The 21,068-nt window shown below is 45.3% G+C and overlaps 2 protein-coding genes across 2 annotated transcripts; one reads left to right on the top strand and one right to left on the bottom strand.

Moving 5' to 3' along the window:
• Positions 1-252: 252 nt before the first annotated feature.
• On the bottom strand, positions 253-8,670 carry lrp12 (low density lipoprotein receptor-related protein 12). Its single transcript, XM_031733556.2, has 11 exons — positions 7,878-8,670; positions 5,563-5,619; positions 5,332-5,467; positions 4,997-5,199; positions 4,661-4,908; positions 3,897-4,046; positions 3,597-3,818; positions 3,246-3,512; positions 2,424-2,626; positions 2,212-2,344; positions 253-1,999 (listed from the first exon to the last, which is right to left on the bottom strand). Exons 1-11 carry the CDS (start codon positions 7,930-7,932, stop codon positions 1,070-1,072), a joined length of 2,604 nt encoding a protein of 867 aa, XP_031589416.1. The 5' UTR covers positions 7,933-8,670; the 3' UTR covers positions 253-1,069.
• A 1,250-nt stretch (positions 8,671-9,920) lies between these two features.
• On the top strand, positions 9,921-20,740 carry bop1 (BOP1 ribosomal biogenesis factor). Its single transcript, XM_031733557.2, has 16 exons — positions 9,921-10,093; positions 10,746-10,910; positions 11,025-11,102; positions 12,939-13,093; positions 13,173-13,290; positions 13,456-13,557; positions 13,638-13,850; positions 13,956-14,117; positions 14,208-14,288; positions 14,366-14,435; positions 15,170-15,302; positions 16,006-16,192; positions 16,285-16,576; positions 16,741-16,825; positions 20,258-20,365; positions 20,461-20,740. The coding sequence occupies exons 1-16, from the start codon at positions 10,028-10,030 to the stop codon at positions 20,612-20,614; spliced, it is 2,169 nt and encodes a 722-aa protein (XP_031589417.1). The 5' UTR covers positions 9,921-10,027; the 3' UTR covers positions 20,615-20,740.
• The last annotated feature ends 328 nt before the right edge of the window (positions 20,741-21,068 follow it).

Here is a 21,068-nt window from a genome sequence, read left to right as displayed (position 1 = left end):
GGAGGGACGGCAGTAAAAACTCCGGACCTGTGACATCATCACGCACGCTGGTGTTCGACTGTACAAATCACGAGTCCGTGCTCGCGTTTTGAGAATTGAGAAACGCCCACGAGTCCGTGTCTCGATTCTCGGCGGTACGTACTCCCGTGCGTTCTCGGCGAGTACGTACTCACCGAGCACGCGATGCACGCATCGCGTGCATTTGGGCATTGATAAACGGCCACCATGTCTCGAAGTTCTCCAGAGGCCTGGTAATGAACTAATCATTTGATTCAGGTGTGTTGACCCAGGGTGAGATCTAAAACCTGCAGGACACCGGCCCTCGAGGCCTGGAGTTCGACACCCAATAATCAATAATATATATATATGCTTTGCCTAATGTGGCCCTGATATTCCTTCGTACTTGGCACCACCCTTATGTGACTGCAGGTGACAGGAGAACCTGTTGACCTCACCTCTGCCTCAGTTTGTGTGCAGTACCAAAGGAAGTAACCTGAACTCTGATGTCAGTGCAGTCACTGACATCAGGACCAATGGGAGTAAAGTAAATGCCAACTGAACTATTGGGGGGAGGGCTATATATTTGGGAAACAAATTTCCCACGCGTGGGACTAATAAAGGTTATCTTCTCTTATGTGGCCTGGCCTTAGATTTTAGGAAGAAGTGTTTGGCTGCCTCCAACGGTCAATGACCCTCTCCTGCTTGGGAACTCTAGAATTCAGTCGTACCTAAGGTTGGGCAGCGCTTTAACAGATAGACCGGGAAACAGAGGGACTGTTTTTAAAGTCGTACCAAATAAAATTCAATCAGTGACATCACTCAGTTTGTTTACCTTTGACATCACAGATCCAGCTAGGATGCTATAATATAATAATCCCACCCCTCTCAGTGTGTGAGGAGTGAGGTGTGTGGCATTGTGCAGTGCTATCCTGTCAGTTAGCATGTTGTTAACATGCTGTTGTTAACATGTTAGCATGTTGTTAACATGCTAACCGACAGGCTTACAGCTGCACTTAGTGTGTTAGAACACTGAAGGAGTAGGGCTAGTGTTAGCCTTTCAGTTCGCCTGTTAGCATAGCAGCAGCAGCTCATCATCACTGCTCTCTGTTTTGCCAGTCGCTTCCAGGCAAGCATCAGGGATCTGAGCTGTGTGGACCATTCCGCAGTGTTCACAGGGGCCATCCCGCCCTCCTCGACCACTGTTCCCATTGTGATGGCGGGGGGCATGGTTCACAGTGGAGGAGGGGTATGACTCGAGCAGAGGTTGTCGGATGTCGCTGACAAGCAAGGACGAGGAAGAGGAGTCTGAGTCAGAGACGGGGATCAGGAGCTCCACATCTTCGTCTTCCTCTCCACTCCCCCGTCGCTCTGTGACTTCAACCCCACCTCTTCCTGTCTCCAGCTGGTGCAGTGGGCTATGATTGCTCCAGGTCTGGCTCTGCTGGTTCTGACTTGTTCTTGTCAGATTTCTAGCTAAGCGGTGCAGGTTTTGGGCCAGGCGCTGCAGGGCAGAGGCAGCTGGGGCGGAGAGGTCAGAGGTGTCACTGTGACATTCAGGATCTGGACTGGAGGTTACTATAGTGACAGGGCTGGATGGAGGGAGGGCCTCTCTAGGCCTGTCATTGTCTCGGCCAGATGTCAGGGTCACAGAAGGTGTCATCGAAAGCACAGCCTCTACAGCGGAGGGAGGCGGGGTCTTCTGGGGGAGGGGTGAAACAGGCCCACCCACTGCACTGATGCCTCGCCCTCGCTCGCCCTCAGTGTCTGTATCATCCGAGTCTGGAGACAACAGGTCTGAGCCGGAGCTTCCGGTGCTACCAGTGCCAGCGCTGTCCTCCAGGTCTGCAGAGACCAGAGCCAAAGAACCTGAGCGCCGGGACCGTGAGAAAGTAAAGAGGCGACGCCACAGGTTGCTACGACGACCAGAGGAGGGCAGCCTGAGGGATGTGAAGCCGAGCTGAGAGCGGACTGCCAGACGAAGATTTTCCAGGACAGAGGCCTGAGGACAGAGACAAGAGAAATCATCAGAACCAGTTCAAACTGGATCTAGCTGAAGTCCCTGAGGACCACATAGAGTCACCTTTAAAAAGGTGGTATTTAACCTCCATTTGACCTCAGACCTAACCATATGATCATTCTTCAGTGTACAAAGAGAGCTGTGTGCAAAAACTTTAATCAGGAGCTTCCTGCTATGTGAGATAAGAACTGTACCTGGCTCCCTGAGCACACTGGGAAATCCTCCACAGGTGGGATCAGTCCCTGCGCAATCAGCTGACCATAAGAGGGCGGGGCTTCCCTCCTCAGCAGCTCCGCCTCCACTCTGGACAGCTGGGTCTCAAATGACCTGGAACAACCAATTACAAGCCTTGAATCACAATGAGTTCAGAGGCACGAGGTGAACAGAAATGTATTGACATTCTCACCTGCGTTCAAACATGCGCAGCGAGTACAGCTTGCATGTGCAACCAAGGGCAATGACCAATAAGAGGCCACAGATGAGGCTGCCAATGACGGCAGCTGTGATGACTCGTGTGGGAACAATGACAGGACAACTCTCCTCGTCGCTGCCATCCCCACAGTCATCCTGTGCGTCGCAAACCCACGACTCAAACACACAGCGATTATTCTGAAGGGATCAGACACACAGGGATCACTCAAAGGTTAAAGTGTTGTAGTGTTCTGTAACTGGATGTTAAACATGCCTTTCTCTGTATTAGACAGAATGGCACACAACAAAAGACAGATGTGGGAATTGTGACTTGGACTCCACAAAGCTGTCCTGATGCTGCCATCATGTGATCAGCCTCAAACTGAGTGGGTTTACAGCTGTTTACAGCTGCAGACAAGATGTGTTTGGAGTTATTTGGTTGCATTTCTAATGTTTTAGCTGCAATTTTTCTTTTAATGGCAGCTGACTATGTGATGTCAGGCATTTGGAAGGCATTTGTAAACTACATCTATTTAATTCAATTTTATTTATACAGCGCCAAATCACAAAAACAGTCGCCTCAAGGCGCTTTATATTATAAGGTAGACCCTACAATAATGCATACAGAGAAAAACCCAACAATCATCTACAAAAAGTTGAAAATGGAACCTGCTTTAAACAAAGTTCACCTACAGTTTATTGTGTGAGGGAGATTATATGTCTGTGATGATTCACAGGACCACCCTACTGCTTCTCGTTTGAGTTGAATTGTTAAAGACTGAAGTCAGAACACGCCGGTATGGTCTTATCATCGTACCTTACAGTGGAAGTTTCCTGGCTGGCAGAAGAAGCAGTTCTTCTCATCAGAACCATTGGGACAGCGGTTCTGGTAGTTGCAGCGGTCCGACCGAGGGTAACAGGCTCCGTTTCTGGAGCAGGGGAACTCATCCTCCTGACAAGAGGAGCAGTTTAGCTCATCCCGACCGTTGGGGCAGTGCCAGTACCCATCGCAGCGCTGCTGCTCGGTGTAACAGCCCCAGTTCCCCCCACATGGAACCTCCCAGGGCAGGCAGAACCCATCCACCTAAAAACAGGACCACAAAGAATGCTTAATCAAGAACAATAGAACAGAACACCACCTGCACAACACCTCAAAAATCAAACACACCTGGTAGGTGACGTTGAAGCCTCTGGCCGCATTGATCTTGTCAGCGTAGAAGTGAACTCGGAGCTGACCGGATGATGAAACCACAGCGACCGGCGCTCTGGAGTCAAAGGCAGTCAGCACCCTGAGAAGGCGACGGGGGTTCTCCTCCAGCCCATCATAGACTTTGACATAGTCGCCATAGCCAGTCCCATCAAGTTTAAAATCTGTGAACCTTAGGATAACCTGCAGGAGAAGACAGGAAGAACATCAGGAATGTTGATGTCCTTTGCTACCCAAACACGCTCAGGGATCAGAGGTTACCTTTCGGTGGTCTCCAGTGTCAATCAGCCAGGTGCAGTTACTTCCTGGAGGGTAGAAATCAGGATAGTTTGGAGAGCTGAAAGAACCATAGAAGTTCCTCAACAACTCGCCACAGGTGGGAACATCACAGTCTATCTCATCGCCAAGGTCCTGAAAGAGACGTTGTGACACACCAAGTTGAGGACATGGTCAGCAGTCCAGCCCAAGGAACCCCTGAAGTGGATTGTTGTCTCCTTTGGAGACCAGGCACAGTCCCGGTCACCTGAGCTCTAAAGCACTGGGTTAAATCTTCAACATAAGGTGCTCCTTCTCGTAGATGTAACGACTTGTAGCAATATGTTGAGTAAACACAGCATTAGTACAATACTAATACCTCGTAAGATATAAACAGCTATATTCATATTAAACATGCTTAAAATCCTAACGCCCTAGCTCACATTCTGCTCATCATCTGACATGATGTCTGTATCATTAAGAGACCATTTCATTTCATAAGCTCCAACAGATCAGCTCAAGTTACAGATAGCAGAGCAGCACAGGCTGAGTCAGCAGAACTCTGGCAGATCTCTTTGTGGTGATTAGCCCACATGTGGTGTGAGTGGTGAACCCAAGGATGTGCATCGGGCGAATGGCAGGAGTACCGGTTCAGTACTCTGGCTGCCTGTTATTGTTTGACACATTAATGTAATTCACATAAACAGCAGCGGCAAGTGGGCGAGGCACCATTTGAGCAGTTGCAATGGTTCACCTAGGTGGCATGTTACCTGGCAGTCGATGCTACCGTCGCAGCGCAGGCTGTGGGGCAAGCAGGTGTAGATGCGGGTGTAGCGAGACAGGCAGGGGAACTGGTTCAGGCTGCAGGGCTGGAAGGAGAATGGCGAGTCCACACACATCTCTTCATCTGAATTGTCACCGCATTCGTCCATGGAGTTACAGCGCCACCAGTCTGGGATGCACTTCCCATTTGAGCAGTGGAACTGGTCCACATCACAGCTGGATGCCAGCGGCTTACCTGCAAACACAACAAATCTTACTTGTTTCCCATCCAGGAATAGCCTCTACTCCAGTTACATCACCAATACCACATCCCGTTTCCTCACCGCTGATGTATGACAGTCTGAAGCCTTTTCCCGTCAGGCTGTCATCCGAGTGGAAGTGGATCCACAAATGGTCCTGAGAGGAGATGTAGGGTGGTGGCAAGGAGGAGCCACAAACCCGGAGTCCATCCAGGTTCCTGTAGCTGCTGATGGACATCCAGTCTGAGGTGCAGCGATGGGAACCCTGTAGGTCAAAGTCCTGGAAGCTGCAAAGACAGAACAGGGAGGGCATCATGAGAGCAAAGATGGGGTTAAAATGAGGATTTGGTTGTTGCTTTTTACTCTGTGACCTGATGTGGATGTGGCAGGTGTAACTATGGAGACAGTAAGTGCAGTACCTGATGGTGATGGCATCTCCAGGTCGTGCCCTGATATTCCAGCTGCAGTTCATTCGGGCTGGATACTGGAAGGGCCATCCGGGGCTGGTGATTATACCGCTGGATGCCCGCAGGAGCTCTGCCACGTCACTGCAGGCTGGGGGGCAGGGTCGGACTGTTAGTGTGACACTGTGTGTTTGTGGGTGTGTGTGTGCCATTAGTGCTGCTCTGATGTCATGAATGTGACCTCACCATTAGAAATCCCTGACACATAGACATTTTCATTCCTCTGAGAGGCAGAAAAGCATCCTGGGGAAAAAAAAACACAACAACACGTGGTTAGAAGTGATTTCATATAATAATAATAATGTAATAATGTATACTTTATTGATCCCCGTGGAGAATTTCCTCTCATCATTTAACCCATTCACTCAGTGAAGCAGTGGGCAGCCACTGGCTGCCCGGTACGCAGTGTGTAGGGACGGTACCTTGCTCAGGGGTACCTCAGGGTAGCTGTTCAGTCGATTCGAACCCTCGACCTTCTGATCATGGGGCCACCACTCTACCTACTGAGCTATCCCAGCTATATTGATAACAGGGTGACATACAGCTGATGAACAGCTGGATAATGCTGTTCCTTAGTCTGTTAATTTTTGTCTTTATGGATCTGAAACGTCTGCCTGAAGGTAGATGTTGAAACAGTACATGACCAGAGTGCGATGGGTCTTGAAGGAATTTGTTAATCTTCCTGAGAAAAGAGGAGAGGACATCTGACTATCCGCTAGGCAACCTGTACAACTCTGCGTAATGCTCTCTTCTGTGCTCCTGTGCAGCTGGAAAACCATGCACAGAGACAGTATGCCAGGTGATCAGGCTGATTCATGAGCCGCTTATTTGTACATGTTTAGATCATGGACTCAGATTATCCCCACCCTTTTTATAAAAATGTCTTGACAGTGTGATGAAAACGCTTGCCTCTGTCCCCCTTGAAGGTCAGATAAGGACTTTTGCAATCAGTTTACAATTATATTATGAAGCTTTGAGAGTTTTTGCTGCAGCCATCTTGCTGTTTTAAAACCACATCTGAAGAGTGAGAGCTGGAGCTCACTGTGAAACTGCCGCATCATTGGCTAATGACCTGCCAATCAGTCGTTAGCATATCCTTAGTAATCAGGACTTCATATTTAAATCACTCAAACAAGTGACTGAGCCCCTAAACTAATCGGGAACATCTTTACGGAGGTCAGAGGTCAGGTTTCACACAGACTTGTATAGAACTACAGGTAATTGGCCTTGGTGACCATTAGAAAAAAGAATGCATGTTTTGCTTTTCACATACACAAGCTTGGGCCATCGTTTATCCTGTCTGTGGTCTCAACACAGTGTTCTACATCCAGCAAGTTCTTGTTAAATGTTACATGTAAAAAAGACATAAAGTTAAACAGGATGGATAAAATGTTGAAGGAAGATAGCAGATGATACTTAATGGGAGGACTCTATTTTGAAAATTTGGCATCTTAAAGAATGCTCAATCTTGCAGGGTCAAATAGCTGGCCAATGCTCAACATTGTTAATTTTCAAAAAATGATAATCAAATGTTACAAGTTTGACCACCAGGGGTGCTGTTATGCCAGTTTTAGTGTAGTTGTGTCATAAAGCAGTCTAAGGTCAAGTGTTGCAGTGGTTACAGCTGTTACAGGAAGAAGGATCAGACTTCCTGTCCTTTCTGTGGTATCTGTTCTCCTACAGACTAAAGAAAAGCTTGCTGGTCAACTGGTGATTCTTATTGGTGGTAAGTGCTAGCCCTGTGACGGACAGGGAACCTAGTCAGGTGTACCAGCCTGTCATTCTGACTCCAGCCCAAAGTGGTTAAGAGAAGGTGGTCCCTGTTAAGATACTTGTGAAGCCCTGATCACTTACATAGACCGTTTCATTATCATGATTGGTATTATTACTGAACCATGCTCAACATCTTCAAGCTTTAATAGAAACTGATTGATATCTGCCAACTGCTATGCTTACTACACAGAAGAAATGAAGAATGACTGTAGTGACACCTGTCCATTGATCACAGCAGACCAAATGTAAAGTAATCTGTAAGAGCCATTTCCAGCTGTTCTGAGCCACCACTAGATGTTCTGTCCTTCCACATCTGCCTCTCCATTGTACTTCCTCTTTCTCTACTGGTGGATTCAGAGCAGACTGGATGGTGCAGTAACACACTGTGACGCCCTGAGCACACACTGATATAGCAAGATCTGTACTGTGAAATATTACAGATTTAGGTCCAGGTTTTTGGGACATAAAATCTTGGTGATAATAAGTGCCCACAATCACTTCTTGCCACATGTCCATGTTAAACATTAAATTAAGTAACATTAGCTTGTGATACTCTGTCCTTAAATGGTTACAGGTGTACAGCTCTGCCCTCCTGCAATCTTCCAGAACCACTTTATTCATGAGAAAGTAAGTTGTCAGGAAGGGGGAAGTCTTAAAGAGACCGGACCCGGCGTCATCAGAACAAAACACAAGTGTACACACTTGAAAACAGGTCAGTCTGCACTCACCTGTGAGGAGGAGGAGGCAAACCACACCCTGCCTGCAGTCTGTTTTGAGGGCCATGATAACCCTGATGTTCTGATGAAGATATGAAGATAATGGTGGTCCAAGGTCACAGAGCTGAGCGCTGCATGTCAGCTGTTAGCAGACCTCGGCTCCAAACCGAGCGGCTACCGAGGATAACGGAGCTCCCCGATAAACCCGGCATTCAATTAACACAGACGCGAGCCGCTGAACGGGACGTTAACGCGGAATCGAGCTGTGCGGGGGGTACGCAGCGGGACATACTGCGAAGAACCTCGGTTAGCTCGGAAACAAAGACCCGCTAGCTGCCGACTAACAGGCTGACGCTAAGAACACCGGCCCGTTAGCTTCAACATGCTAACGGGACAGAGTCATCTGACCCGGAGGGGGGGGGGGGCGAACCGGGTCAATCCGAGCTCACGGGACCTTCACCGAGTCAGCAGCACTACTGTCGATCTGATAGAAGTCGTGAGCGCATTTCCGTGCGAAGCTGTTAGGTTTTAGCTTCCGTCGAGCCGAACAACAACAACAGACCGCAGAGAGAATCCCCGCCCCTTTGACAGTGGCGTCACTAACGTGGCCCCGCCGTTTTTGTCATTTGTTCGTTTATGTGAACTTCCTGTTTCCTGAAGATGTCAAGGCACTTCATTAATCACAGAGCCGAACTTCCTTCAAATATTCACTACATCTATGTAGTGAACATATGGCCGTGTGTTTAGTCGAACCGGTTCTTCTAAAGCGCTTTTCTACTGCACTTGAGCACTCAATATGCCTCATACAGCAACTCATAAGCTTTACATGCTTAAGTGCTTTCTATCTAACATATCTGCATGTGTGTCAGTAACTGAGTTAGTGAGTGTGTGTGTGTGTGTGTGTGTGTGTGTGTGTGTGTGTGTGTGTGTGTGAGAGAGAGAGAGAGAGAGAGATTTGTCACTAACAGATGCAGTATTTGCAGAACAGAACATCTGTTGTCTGTGAACCCTCAGAGGTGCTGCAGCACTCACCTCCCCAAACACACTCACACACACACACCCTTTGCTACCCACTTTGTGCTGGACCTGCAGCCTGCAGCTGGAAGCAGTTTTTTCTAACAACTCTGAGATTTTTAATCCTCAGCTGAAACTAGCTTTTCTGTTCCACGCAGAGATCCACCTTCAGCTCTGTGAACCTGACCTGCTCTCTGGCAGCTGTTCCCTCAGACTCCTCACCTCCTGCTGCACCTGGACCAGCTAACTGACCCTGTGACTGATTTCCTCAATCATGAAATCAGAGCTCAGAGTGGAGAGAATTCATCTGCTCGAGTTTCACGAACAATAAAAAACACAGATGTTAGTTTGTTACACAAGAGCTTTAATAATGAATCAGTCATCAATATATTAGGACAGGGACCACGACTCCATCAGTGATTGATTAGCAGCTCAGATTCAAATCTCCATTCTCCATCTTTGTAGCTGAGAGACTGAGTGGACAGTCTGATTGTAATCTGATCAGGAAATTAGAACATTTCATATGAAATAAAATCACACACACAGACACTCAGGTTCATGTGCAGACTCATGTTATGGGATTTATTATATGAAAAGTGGAGCTGTACAAGAATTGAAGTACCCCTGATGGAAGGATGCGGGATGCAGGATACGGTCTCAGTGGATTTTCTTCCTGTGTGAAGACAGAGTGAAGTGAGGGCCTTAGCCTTTGATTTCAGCAACCGTTAACTAATGTAAACATGAAGAAACGCTTCAGAGATTGTCAGCTCAGATTTATTGTGTTTTGGATGACTGCATATCCTGGTTTAAAAGCTTTGACTTACTGACATATTAACACCTGGTTGGTCCATGGGCTTGATCAGTCACTGAGCTTTACTCGCTTTTAAATGACTTCATGTTCACATTGAGATTTTTTTTTTTTTTTTACTTCCGGTTAGTATAAACATGATTTCTTTGTCTTTATTTTCTTTCCGTTGCGGATTTTCTTTCGGCAGAGGTCCTGTCACTGTAACTATGACGTTCTGCCAGAAGTTCAAGGCGTCATCAGCAGGCCCCGCCTTCAACCTGTGACGCGTGACCTTTAACCTTCGGTTTCACGTGGTTGAATCGAGGAGGACAGAAACGCGTGGAGCGAGCGGAGAGGAGAGATGAAGAAAGCAGGGGAGAAAACTGCGTTGAAGAGGAGTAAAGAAGAGGAAGAGGAACAGAACCAGGTGAGCCACACACACAGAGGAGGAAAGTGATGAAGATCTGGTAACGTGCTAGTAACGAGCTAGCATGCTAACACGGGGCAGGCTGCTGTTTAGCCCTCAGAGCAGACACGGAGCGAGACCTGAACCATGAGACCGGACCGGGGCGTTGCTGCTTCTAAAATAAACACAGAACCATCCTCTGTGCACATGTGTGATGTCAGCCTCGGGTTAGGGCTCTATTATAATGTCGGAGTTTTAAAAGGAAGACCTCCTCAACTTAGATTTTAACTCGCATTGTCGGAGCAACCTCACCGACCCAGAGCTAACGATCCAACATGGAAGCAGTGACGTAAATGGCAGCAAAACTGTAACGGAACGAGCACTGTAGCAGGTAGTGTGTCAGGGTACATGTGTACGGTTAGTGTTGCACCGAGTGACGTCAATCCTGAGCAGAGTACAGAAGGTTTTCCTGATTTTTCATGTTTTGCTTTTAGTTGCTGGTTGTTGTTTGATTTAAGTGTGTGTGTGTGATCACTCACAGAATCGTTAGCACAGGCAATTAGCTTGTGCTAATGATTTGTAGGTTTTATTTTTCTTATTTTTAATTACACTCACAGCCAAAAACTGATGTTTTTTTTAAAGTGTCTCTGTAATTCTGGGTTTTCCTTCTCAGATCTTCAACTTTAACAGGAAACCTGCTGATGAAGATAAGGATGATGATTTATCAGATAGCGAGGACAGTGTCTACTCAGGCCTGGAGGATTCTGGGAGTGATGCTGAGGGGGAAGAGGGATCCGATGAGAAGGAGGAGGATGATGATGATGATGATGATGACAAGGTACAGTGTCAGCAGCTAAGTTTTAACTGTGTTTGTCTGACTGCTGATTGGTTGCTGTTAAGTGTCCTCAGTGTTCTGCTGCAGAACATCACCTGAACTTTGTTCCATCTGTAGATGAAGGAAAGAACGGAGGAAGAAGTGAGTGAAGAAAAGAAGGAAGATGAGTATGAACATGACTCTTCAGATGAAGAGGTGATCAAAACTTATTCATGTGTGTGCTTGTCATTACTTTTCTTATGCCTGTGTCTGGTGTATTGTATGCAATTTTAGCCACATGCACACTAATAAAAAGCTGGGAGATTTTTGCTCCTGGTCCTTGCTCTTTTGTGTGTGTGTGTGTGTGTGTGTGTGTGTGTGTGTGTGTGTGTGTGTTTGCATGTGGGGGTGGATCGATGGACACATAATTGGCCAGTCTCTGGCCAGAATTTGCTGCAGTCTGTGTGTGGTTATTGAGTCAGTGATTATGAGTCTCTCACTGATCGATGGATATACTGCAATGAAAATGCAGCTGACGGTATCTTTGATGCTTAGTAGGTCAGTGCACCAGGTTCTGATGTTTGGTTTATGATGAGAGCTCACTTAAGAAACCATTCCACCTTAAACCTTTCGGTAGCTGCTTACCTTCAGTGTTGTAGACTCATGTCTATACGCAACAGATCCTGGGTGAAGCTCTGGAGTTGTCTGTTTCATGTTGACCTTTATTAGCCTGAAAAAGCTGTGATGAAATGACATGAAAACTAGTTCATGCATTTATTATTTCTAGGTTGGACTACTGTAATTTGTGATTACTAGGATGTCCTAAAAACTCCCTGAAAAGCCTTCAATCGATCCAAAATGCTACAGTGAGAGAACTTACAAGGACTAAAACGAGAGAGTATATTTCTCCTGTACTAGCTTCTCTTCATTGGCTCCTGTTAAATCCATATTCAAATTTAAAATCCGGCTTCTGACGTACAAGTTCTTGAATAATCAGGCCCCATCTTATCTTAATGACCTTATAGTGTACCATATCACCCCATTAGAGCACTTTGTTGTCAGACTACAGTCTTACTTGTGTTTCCTAGAGTATTTAAAAGTAGAATGGAAGACATAGCCTTAAGCTTTCCGGCCCCTCCTCTATAGAACCAGTTATCAGTTTGCATGCGGGAGACAGACACTATCTCTACTCTTAAGATTAGGCTTAAAACTTTCCTTTTTGCTAAAGCATATAGTTAGGGCTGGATCAGGTGATCCTGAATCCTTCCTTAGTTATGTTGCAATAGGTGTAGACTGCTGGGGGATTCCCATTGTTTCTTTTTTTTTTTAGTCAACTTTTTCACTCACTTTGTGTTTATACACCCCTTTGCATTTAATTATTATTTATTAAATGCTGCGTAGTTCTGCTGGAGTTTTCTTCCTGTTAAAAGGGAGGTTTTCCTTCCCACTGTTTTCACAGCGGTTGCTCATAGGGGTATTGTTGCGGTTTTCTTTTCTTTTTTGTTTTTGTTGGGTCTTTACCTTACAATATAAAGCACCTTGAGGCAACTGTTGTTGTGATTTGGTTCTACATAAATAAAATTGCATTCAGTTGTGGGGAAAAAGGTGATTTCAGGCCTGCTGCTCTCACTGCAGTTATTATGAAGGTCTTTCAGCACTGAGATTGGAAGCATGTGGCTCACATCGCTCTAGACCCTCATCAGTGTTGTGTGTCATGCATCTGGAGTATAAAGTGAACCTCACGCACTAAAGCACACTTTAAAGATGGATCCACCCCGTTCTTATGGACTACACTGCTTTTATATGTCTGATCTGTTCCTTTGGAATTTTGCTTCATGTTATGCTGTGTTGTGTGTTGCTGGATGTGCCTTGTGATATATGTGAGCATAACGAAGACAAACCCCTGTCAACTGTCCTGTTAAAGTGGGTACAATACAACATGTTTTGTACAGGATACTTGTTCCTTTACACATGTTCTGATTGGTGCATTGGCTTCTTTTATGTTCCCCTCTCCATCCTGTGGTGGTTTCTCATGCTCACATTGTCCTTCAGGATATCAGGAACACAGTGGGGAACATTCCTGTTGAGTGGTACAAAGATTTCCCTCACATTGGGTACAATCTGGATGGGAAAAAAATCTACAAGCCAATAAGGAACAAGGATGAGCTTGATGACTTCTTGGATAAGATGGAGAACCCAGAGTACTGGTGAGCGGTTAGCATGATGCTAACTTCTTCATAGGTTTGATAGGGAATGCTGATGAAGCTAACAGCTTGCTGTCTGCAGGAGAACAGTGCATGACAAGCAGACAGGAAGTGACATTGTGCTGTCCGATGATCAGGTGGAGCTGGTGAACCGTCTGCAGAGAGGACAGTTTGGAGACGTCAACTTCAATGAGTATGAGGTATGCCCTCCTAGAGTGACACCGGGGTTCCGTTCACTAGCCTTGAGTTTACCTGCTTAATCCATCCTTTAATAGCCACATGTCCCAGACCACCTAGCAAGAAGTGAGCGTGGCTTAAAAATGTAGAACACACTGGTTACCTGTCTCTTTACACCTCTTCCGCAGCCAATGGTAGAATTCTTCAGTAGCGACGTGATGATTCATCCCATCACCAACAGACCGGCAGACAAACGCAGCTTTATCCCCTCGCTCACAGAGAAGGAGAAGGTAATGCACCTGACTCACCTGGCTTACCTGGCTGCTCTCAGCTGTAACTGTAACTCTGTAACTCACCTGTCTGACTGCAGGTGTCCAAACTGGTCCATGCCATAAAAATGGGTTGGCTCAAACCCCGGCGGGTAGAGGATGATGGCAGGGGGCGGTATTACGACTTGTGGGCCAGCGAGGACTCTTCCATTCTGGCCAGACATAGGATGCACCTGCCTGCCCCCAAAATCCCTTTACCTGGTCACCATGAGTCCTACAACCCACCACCCGAGTATCTGTTCACTGACGAGGAGGTTTGTCAGTGCGTTGCCTCACCTGGTTTATGTTCAGAGGATAGATAGAACTGCATTCAAACACACCCCCGTCTGTCTGTCCTCACTTGCCTCACCTGTCTGCAGCGAGCACTGTGGGAGCAGCAGGATCCAGGAGACAGGAAGTTGCCGTTTGTTCCAAGGAAGTACTCGAGCCTCCGTCAGGTTCCAGCATTTTCTCATTTCATCCACGAGAGGTTTGAGCGCTGCCTGGACCTTTATCTGTGCCCACGACAGAGGAAGATGAGGGTAACCTTTCTCAGTCTGTCCTACTACCTGAAGCTGGAGTTGCCCTTTTAGGCATGCGGTTTAAATAATTTCCTGTTTGTCTGCATGTAGGTGAATGTGAATCCAGAGGATCTGATTCCCCAGCTTCCCAAACCAAAGGACCTTCAGCCATTTCCCACCACACAGTCGCTGGTACAACACACACACCTGAACACATGCACACAAACAAAGTGGTGAACCTTTTCTCACATCTTTATCTGTGTGTTCAGGTCTATCGAGGTCACAGCGGTCTGGTTCGCTCTATCAGTGTGTCTCCATCGGGACAGTGGCTTGCCTCAGGTAACCTCAGGTTGTCCCACTTACACATCAATGTAAAGCTCACAGTGAGAGTCAAGTGTTCGATCACAGGCAGGGTTGTTGACCGACCAGTCTACACACCTGCACCACAGAGTGTGTTCTAAAAGTCTCGAAATGAGCATTCTGTTGTTACTGTTTGAAAACCAGACATGATGACAGTTCTACACAGAGACCTCAGCCTGATAACTTCGAATTGTGTCTGTGCACAAAGCAGCTTTATTCTGTGTGGTCTTATCCAGTTACACTTTCCTTGGTGTATTTATTGGAAAGGCGGAGTCCAGTTGTCTTTGAAGTAGTATCAGGAAAAAAATTTGATTCAGGAGTCTGTGTTTTGTAAAGACCAACTGTACTGCCACAGAGTATCCGTGATAATGCTTTCCACGACTCTGTCTATTAAATTCTTCCTAAAAACGACCTGCTTTGGAGATAAAGGTCGCAGCTTTCAGACTTCCTTTAAACTGCTCACTAAAACAATTTTTTTGCATGATGTTGTCTTTTATCATTTTTGTTTCTATTTTTTTTTTTTTTTTTTTTTTTCAGTTATGTTTGCATCTTTGCTAGTATTTGGGATATGTTTTTCTTTGCGTTTTCTCTGTTGTAGTCAGAGCACTTACCGAAAACCCAGGTTGAAGGTGATGTTTAAATAAAACATCCTTCCTTTGGATGAGTTCATTGAGTGTGGGCGGGACTGTAATCTCTCTCCTGCCTGTTTACAGGAAGTGATGATGGCTCTGTCAGATTCTGGGAAGTCTGTTCGTCTCGTTGTATGAAGATGGTCCAGGTGGGCGGAGCTGTGAAGAGCATTGCCTGGAACCCAAATCCGTCTGTCTGTTTGCTGGCTGTTGCCCTGTGAGCACCTCTCTGACATCGCTCTGTCTCTTTTATATCTTCTCATCTCTGTCTTTCTGTCTCTCTCTGTTTCTCCGTCTGTCAACACACCTGAATCACATGATTAGTTCGTTCTCAAGCCTCTGAACAATTTAGGCATTTGAATCAACTGTCTTGGATCAAGGACACATCTAAAACCTGCAGGACGCCGGCCCTCGAGGCCTGGAGTTGCCCACCCCTGTCCTAGTGTAATACAGAAAATATCCCATCAATCACATAACCCCTGGAGCGTGATGGGGATAAAGATGTCATATGAGGAAGAGAGCATGTATTAATAATTTAATTCAGTGATTTCTAATGATGGTTTAAACTGGGGTAGTGTTTTTTGTTTTTTTTTGCTGTTGCTGTTGTTTTTTTGTTGTGGACATCCAACTTTATGAAAACGATTGCAGCGTAACTAAGGAAGGATTCAGGGTCACCTGGTACAGACCTAACTATATGCTTTATCAAGAAGAAAACTTTTAAGCCTAATGTTAAAAGTAGAGAGCATTCTCTCTCCTGAATCCAAACTGGGAGCTGGTTCCACAGAAGAGAGACCTGAAAGCTTAAGGCTCTGCCTCCCATTATACTTTTAAATACTCTAGAAACCACAAGCAGGATTTTAAACTCATCCCTCCTCTCCCTCTGATGTGAATCCTGTCCCTCTGTGTCTCTCTGGTTTCAGGGACTCTGTGGTCTTGATCCTGTCTCCCTCTCTGGCAGATAAACAGGTCATCTTGTCGTCAGAACGACTCCTCAGCGCCCAACAGGAGGGGGAGGAGCCAGCAGAAGGAAATGGGTCTGTTGTCTGGAGCGAGGCTGAGGGGGAAGAGCTAAACCAGGGGGTCCGCCTCAAAATCCAACACCCCAAAGTGAGAAAACCACCTGATTTTGTTTGTTTGTTTGTTTGTTTAAACCCCCCACTCTGATCCACACCTGGCCTAATCGCTGTTGATCTCTGCAGGCTGTTCACCAGGTGGTGTGGCATGCTAAAGGAGACTACCTAGCATCAGTGATGCCTGATAACACGAGCCACCTGCAGGTGTATATCCACCAGCTGAGCCAGAGGCGGAGTCAGAACCCCTTCAGCAGGAACAAAGGCCTGGTCCAGTGCGTATCCTTCCACCCAATCAGGCCCTATTTCTTTGTGGCCACACAGCGCTCGATCCGCATCTACAACCTCGTCAAACAAGAAATGACCAAAAAACTCCAAGCCAACTCCAAGTGGATCTCCAGCATGGCTGTCCATCCGGGAGGTAACCATATCCCCAGTCCCCCACACACAAGTCTTAAAGGCTCCAATAAACCCGCCACAATGGTCGTTTAGCTCACCGCAGCTGCTTCATCCTAAAGTCATTTGTATTTATACGAGCAGTATTCTCTTCACAGCTGTCCCAACTGTCTGTTCGTGTGTCTGCAGGTGATCATGTGATCTGTGGGAGTTATGACTGCAAGCTGAGCTGGTTCGACCTTGATCTGTCAACTAAACCCTACAAGATGCTCCGGTACGTACCTGCCAGTCGCTCTGATCATCTGAGTTTAACCCTTTCAGACATGAGCTGTCAGCTGCAGGTGACCTTGAGTGCTCCTGTCTTCGTTCAGACCTGATCTCCAGGACGGATGTCAAGGTTTCTTCACATGGTGGCTGATATGGCAGCCTCGCTTCTGTCAGTCTGCCCCAGGGCAGCTGTGGCTACAACTGTAGCTTGCCTCCACCAGTGTATGAATGTGAGAGTGAATGAATAATGGCATTGTAAAGCGCTTTGGGTGCCTTGAAAAGCGCTATATAAATCCAATCCATTATTATTATTATTATTATTATTATTATTATTATTATTATTATTATTATTACTTAGTAACTCTCACGGTTACAAATATTGCAGCTTTACGCATTGCCTTACAGATGGTGGTGTTGTTAGAGTGAGTATCTAACACAGCTAGACTAGACTTAGTCAGAAGTTATAGATTAAGTAGATTCACAGACAGCTGCATCAATGCTGAGTACAGGTAAAGCACCGGTGGGTTAGAGTTAACAAGTGAATATTTATAAGATTAATTACAGATTTGGAGAGATTGTGGCTGAAGAGCCTGTTGGAGGAGGCTGATTTGGGTTTGGTTGGGCAGAGGTGGCAAAAGTACAGACATTCTGTACTTTAGTAGAAGTACAGGTACTAGTATTTAAAAAAAATACTCCTGTAAAAGTACTGATTCAACTTCTTTATTCAAGTACAACAGAAAAAGTACAGGCTCTGAAAACTCTCCTTAAAGAACATTTCTACCACCTATTTTTCTGCAAAGCTAAATAAACCTTCTGCTATATTAATGCAGTAGATGAGAATACAAATTTCATGTTAGTCTCGATGATAATAAATGCGCTCAGCTTGAATCAGTTAAGTAGAACATAAGCAGAGGAACAAGAAGGGGAAAATGGCTCTATTTTCTGTTGTCTACATTGTAGAATGTGACTTTGTCTCTAAACAGAAAATGAGTAAGGAAGAGATTAAAGTGGGAGGCACATAGAAATGCCCAAGTTGGAGAACAACTTGGAAAGTGCTTCAAAGTAGTGCAAAGAAAAAGACTGAATAGAGTCCATGTGTGAGTGGCCTGAGTGATGGGGGTTACTCAGACCATAGCTCACATTGGTGAGGTGGGTGGTTAAAGGCTTGTTGCAGTAGTTCAGTGTGAGGAAAACAATCACAGTTCACAATCATTTCTGTTGAAAGCTCCAGTACATTTTCTTAGTCCACAGGCTGTGATCAGCTGATCTGGGCTACTGCTGCTGCCCTGAGGTTTACTGCTCTTTACACACCTGAATTTAACAAGTGTTTTGTGAGTTTGAGTTGTCCTGGGTAATTGCCATCCTTCACACTGACAGTGCACTGTTTAACCTGTCTATCCTGCACTAACCTACAGAGTGTTTTCATGCAACCTCAGTTTGTTTTAAAGAACGTTTCACTATATGAAAATCACAATGTCACATGTATAGACCTAAGCACTCAGCTGGCAGATGATACTACAGTTTTCCTCAAAAGGTCAGAACAAATCCCTCTTGTCATCAACAAAATCCACATTTTCTGAGGTGTCTGGGTTACCTTTAAACCTAAGAAAAGTGTGAATTACTCTCTATTCTGAACTGCCATGTAGTTTATTTGTATGGTATCCCGGTTTTAAAATGATTATAGCTCTTTATTTTATAATGCTCCCTCTTGTGTTCAGCTTGTATTTTTCACATTTTATACATTGCTGCCAACAGAATTTTGCATAGCCAGAGCTGAATTGTACATAAAGCAGCATTGTTTAAATGAAAGAAAGAAAGAAAGAAAGAAAAAGAAAAAAAAGAAAGATCTGCAGTGCCTTCACAGCCTAGCACAGGGGTCGGCAACCCGCGGCTCCGGAGCCGCATGCGGCTCTTTAGTCCTTGTACTGCGGCTCCGCGTGGTTTGGGAAAATAAATTACAAGTATTTAGCTGAAGTGCATTTTATTTGTGTTTAGTTCTTTTTTTAAAAAAAACTTGTAGTTCTATATTGTAAGATTATTGTGATTTTGAAATATAAAAATAAAATAATATTTTATTATTTTTTTTATCTCTCAAAATAAGAGTCACACTCGGGGAAGCCGGTGTACCCGCCGAAACGCCGTGCATTTATCGAGACTTTCAACCCCAGATAGGCCAATTATGGATCTTCGGATCCACATTATGTCGGCAGCTGTTCTCCATCGTGAACTATGTTAAAAACAAACACCGCTCCTGCCTCACAGATGACAGCTTACAGTCCTGCGTAAAGATGAAAGCCCCGATTTGCAGACGCTGTGCGCCGAGGTTCGGGACCGGAAGTCTCATTGTAAACATATCACGGCGGACCCGACGATGTTTGCATGAACATGCTTTTCAGCATCTCTATATTGGCCACTTTTCACACACGGTTGCTGTCGCGCATACAGCCGGCTGTAGCTTTTCAGCTCACAGCCCGACAACACAATAGCAGAGAGGGCACAGGCTTTAAGGCGGCGAGGCGTGATTGCGGGTGCCGCTCAGGTGCGTCCGACTCCCATGCAGCGGCACTGCAGACCACGCCCCGCCACACACATTAACAAGGTAAAATAGATATTGAGGCAGAATTTTGCAAATATCTATTTTTTTTTTTTTATGACATAGTGCTTTTTTTTCCAATTACTTTTTAAAAGGGTGGCGGCTCACAACAGTTTTTGTTTGCTACATGGATCATTTTAGTTCAGCTGGGTGTCTTTCCTTTTGTTATATTTCTTTAAGAATTACATAAATAAAATGTAATTTTCTCTGTAGCACTTCATGGATTTTATAAGCAACACACCTTAGTTGCTCTGTGGATTCTTTTAAAAAGCAGTTAAAAACTTTTCTGTTCAAACAAGCCTATTGTTGATCTACGTATTTTATATTCTTTACATTATTTACATTTGATCTTTTACATTGTGTATAATGTCTATTGATTGTATTTTTTATTTTAATATTTGTGTACAGCGCTTTGTGACTGCCTGTCTGTGAAAAGCGCTTAATAAATAAACTTTACTTACTTACTTTAGTTGTTCACACAAAGCACAAAGGTAAAAAAACAATATATATAGTGTTATCTTCATTTTAGATTTCAGAAAGTATTTGCGGCTCCTAGTGTTTTCTTTTGCGTGGAAACCAGGTCCAAGTGGCTCTTTGGGTGTTAAAGGTTGCAGACCCCTGGCCTAGCAGGTGCAGGAGTTTAGGAAATATAAGATTTCAGTCAGACCTGCACCAGGAAGGTGAGGATGTATGTTGTATGTGGAAGTATGTTTACTCAATCAGGGCGCTGATATTGGTGTATCATTGATTATAGAATACTACATATTGATCAGATGTGTTTGGGTTTTTTTTGTTTTTTTTTTTTTAATCATTTATCATGTGATATGGATCACCTTCTTTCTACAGACACCATAAGAAAGCAGTGAGGGGTGTGGCCTATCACAGACTGTACCCGCTGTTTGCCTCGGCGTCCGATGATGGCTCAGTGATCATCTGTCACGGGACTGTTTACAAGTAAAACAAACACACACACACACACACACGCGCGCGCACTTATTTTTCCTCCTCTCAGTTGCACTCTAACCCCACCCTCCTTGCTACCCCCACAGTGACCTGTTGCAGAATCCACTCATCGTCCCAGTGAAAGTCCTCAGAGGTCATGTGATGACTCATGATCTCGGTGTTCTGGATGTGACCTTTCACCCCACGCAACCCTGGGTCTTCTCCTCTGGCGCCGATGCTACTATCCGCCTCTTCACATAGCAACGTGCTTAGCAACCACAGATGCCGTTTTCCTAATGTTTTTACTTTCAGACACAATGTTCTTGTCTCACTGTTTTCCTTGCTGTGATGTCAGTTCCTTTTTGAATAAACTGAACTGTTTTTGAGTGTGTGTGTGTGTGTCTGCTGTCAGTCTGGTGAAAGGAGCTGACATTGATCAGCAGTGTGACATCCCTTTCCTGTCTAGGGCCATTAAAGATGAATAAAAACATGCCTAATTGGCTGTTTGTGGGTGATCGATCAGGTCTAAGATGTTAAGTTCAGATATCATGGCAGCCATCTTTACAGAGTTAGCTGAGGAGCCTGGACCCCCTGTCAAGCCCGCCCATTTCACCAGTTATTCTGGTTTTCGATTTGCTCGTTAGTTTGTTTTAAATTAGTTTCTGGAGTGATGATCCAGCTGTCTGGGTTTTATTTATATTTCAGTGAAAAAATT

The sequence above is a fragment of the Oreochromis aureus genome, linkage group 22 (assembly GCF_013358895.1).
Source record: "Oreochromis aureus strain Israel breed Guangdong linkage group 22, ZZ_aureus, whole genome shotgun sequence".
Taxonomy (NCBI): domain Eukaryota; kingdom Metazoa; phylum Chordata; class Actinopteri; order Cichliformes; family Cichlidae; genus Oreochromis; species Oreochromis aureus.
This window is presented reverse-complemented; position numbering and strand designations above follow the sequence as displayed.

What these genes read in the sequence shown, in the direction of transcription:
- lrp12 (XM_031733556.2), bottom strand. Translation starts at nt 7,932, where the DNA reads ATGGCCCTCAAAACAGACTGCAGGCAGGGTGTGGTTTGCCTCCTCCTC. An exon ending in CAGACTGTCATACATCAGCG is followed by an intron (nt 4,909 to 4,996) that starts GTGAGGAAACGG and finishes TTGTGTTTGCAG; the next exon opens with GTAAGCCGCTGGCATCCAGC. An exon ending in ACGGTAGCATCGACTGCCAG is followed by an intron (nt 4,047 to 4,660) that starts GTAACATGCCAC and finishes CGTCTCTTTCAG; the next exon opens with GACCTTGGCGATGAGATAGA.
- bop1 (XM_031733557.2), top strand. Translation starts at nt 10,028, where the DNA reads ATGAAGAAAGCAGGGGAGAAAACTGCGTTGAAGAGGAGTAAAGAAGAG. An exon ending in ATGGAGAACCCAGAGTACTG is followed by an intron (nt 13,094 to 13,172) that starts GTGAGCGGTTAG and finishes TGCTGTCTGCAG; the next exon opens with GAGAACAGTGCATGACAAGC. An exon ending in TCAACTTCAATGAGTATGAG is followed by an intron (nt 13,291 to 13,455) that starts GTATGCCCTCCT and finishes CCTCTTCCGCAG; the next exon opens with CCAATGGTAGAATTCTTCAG.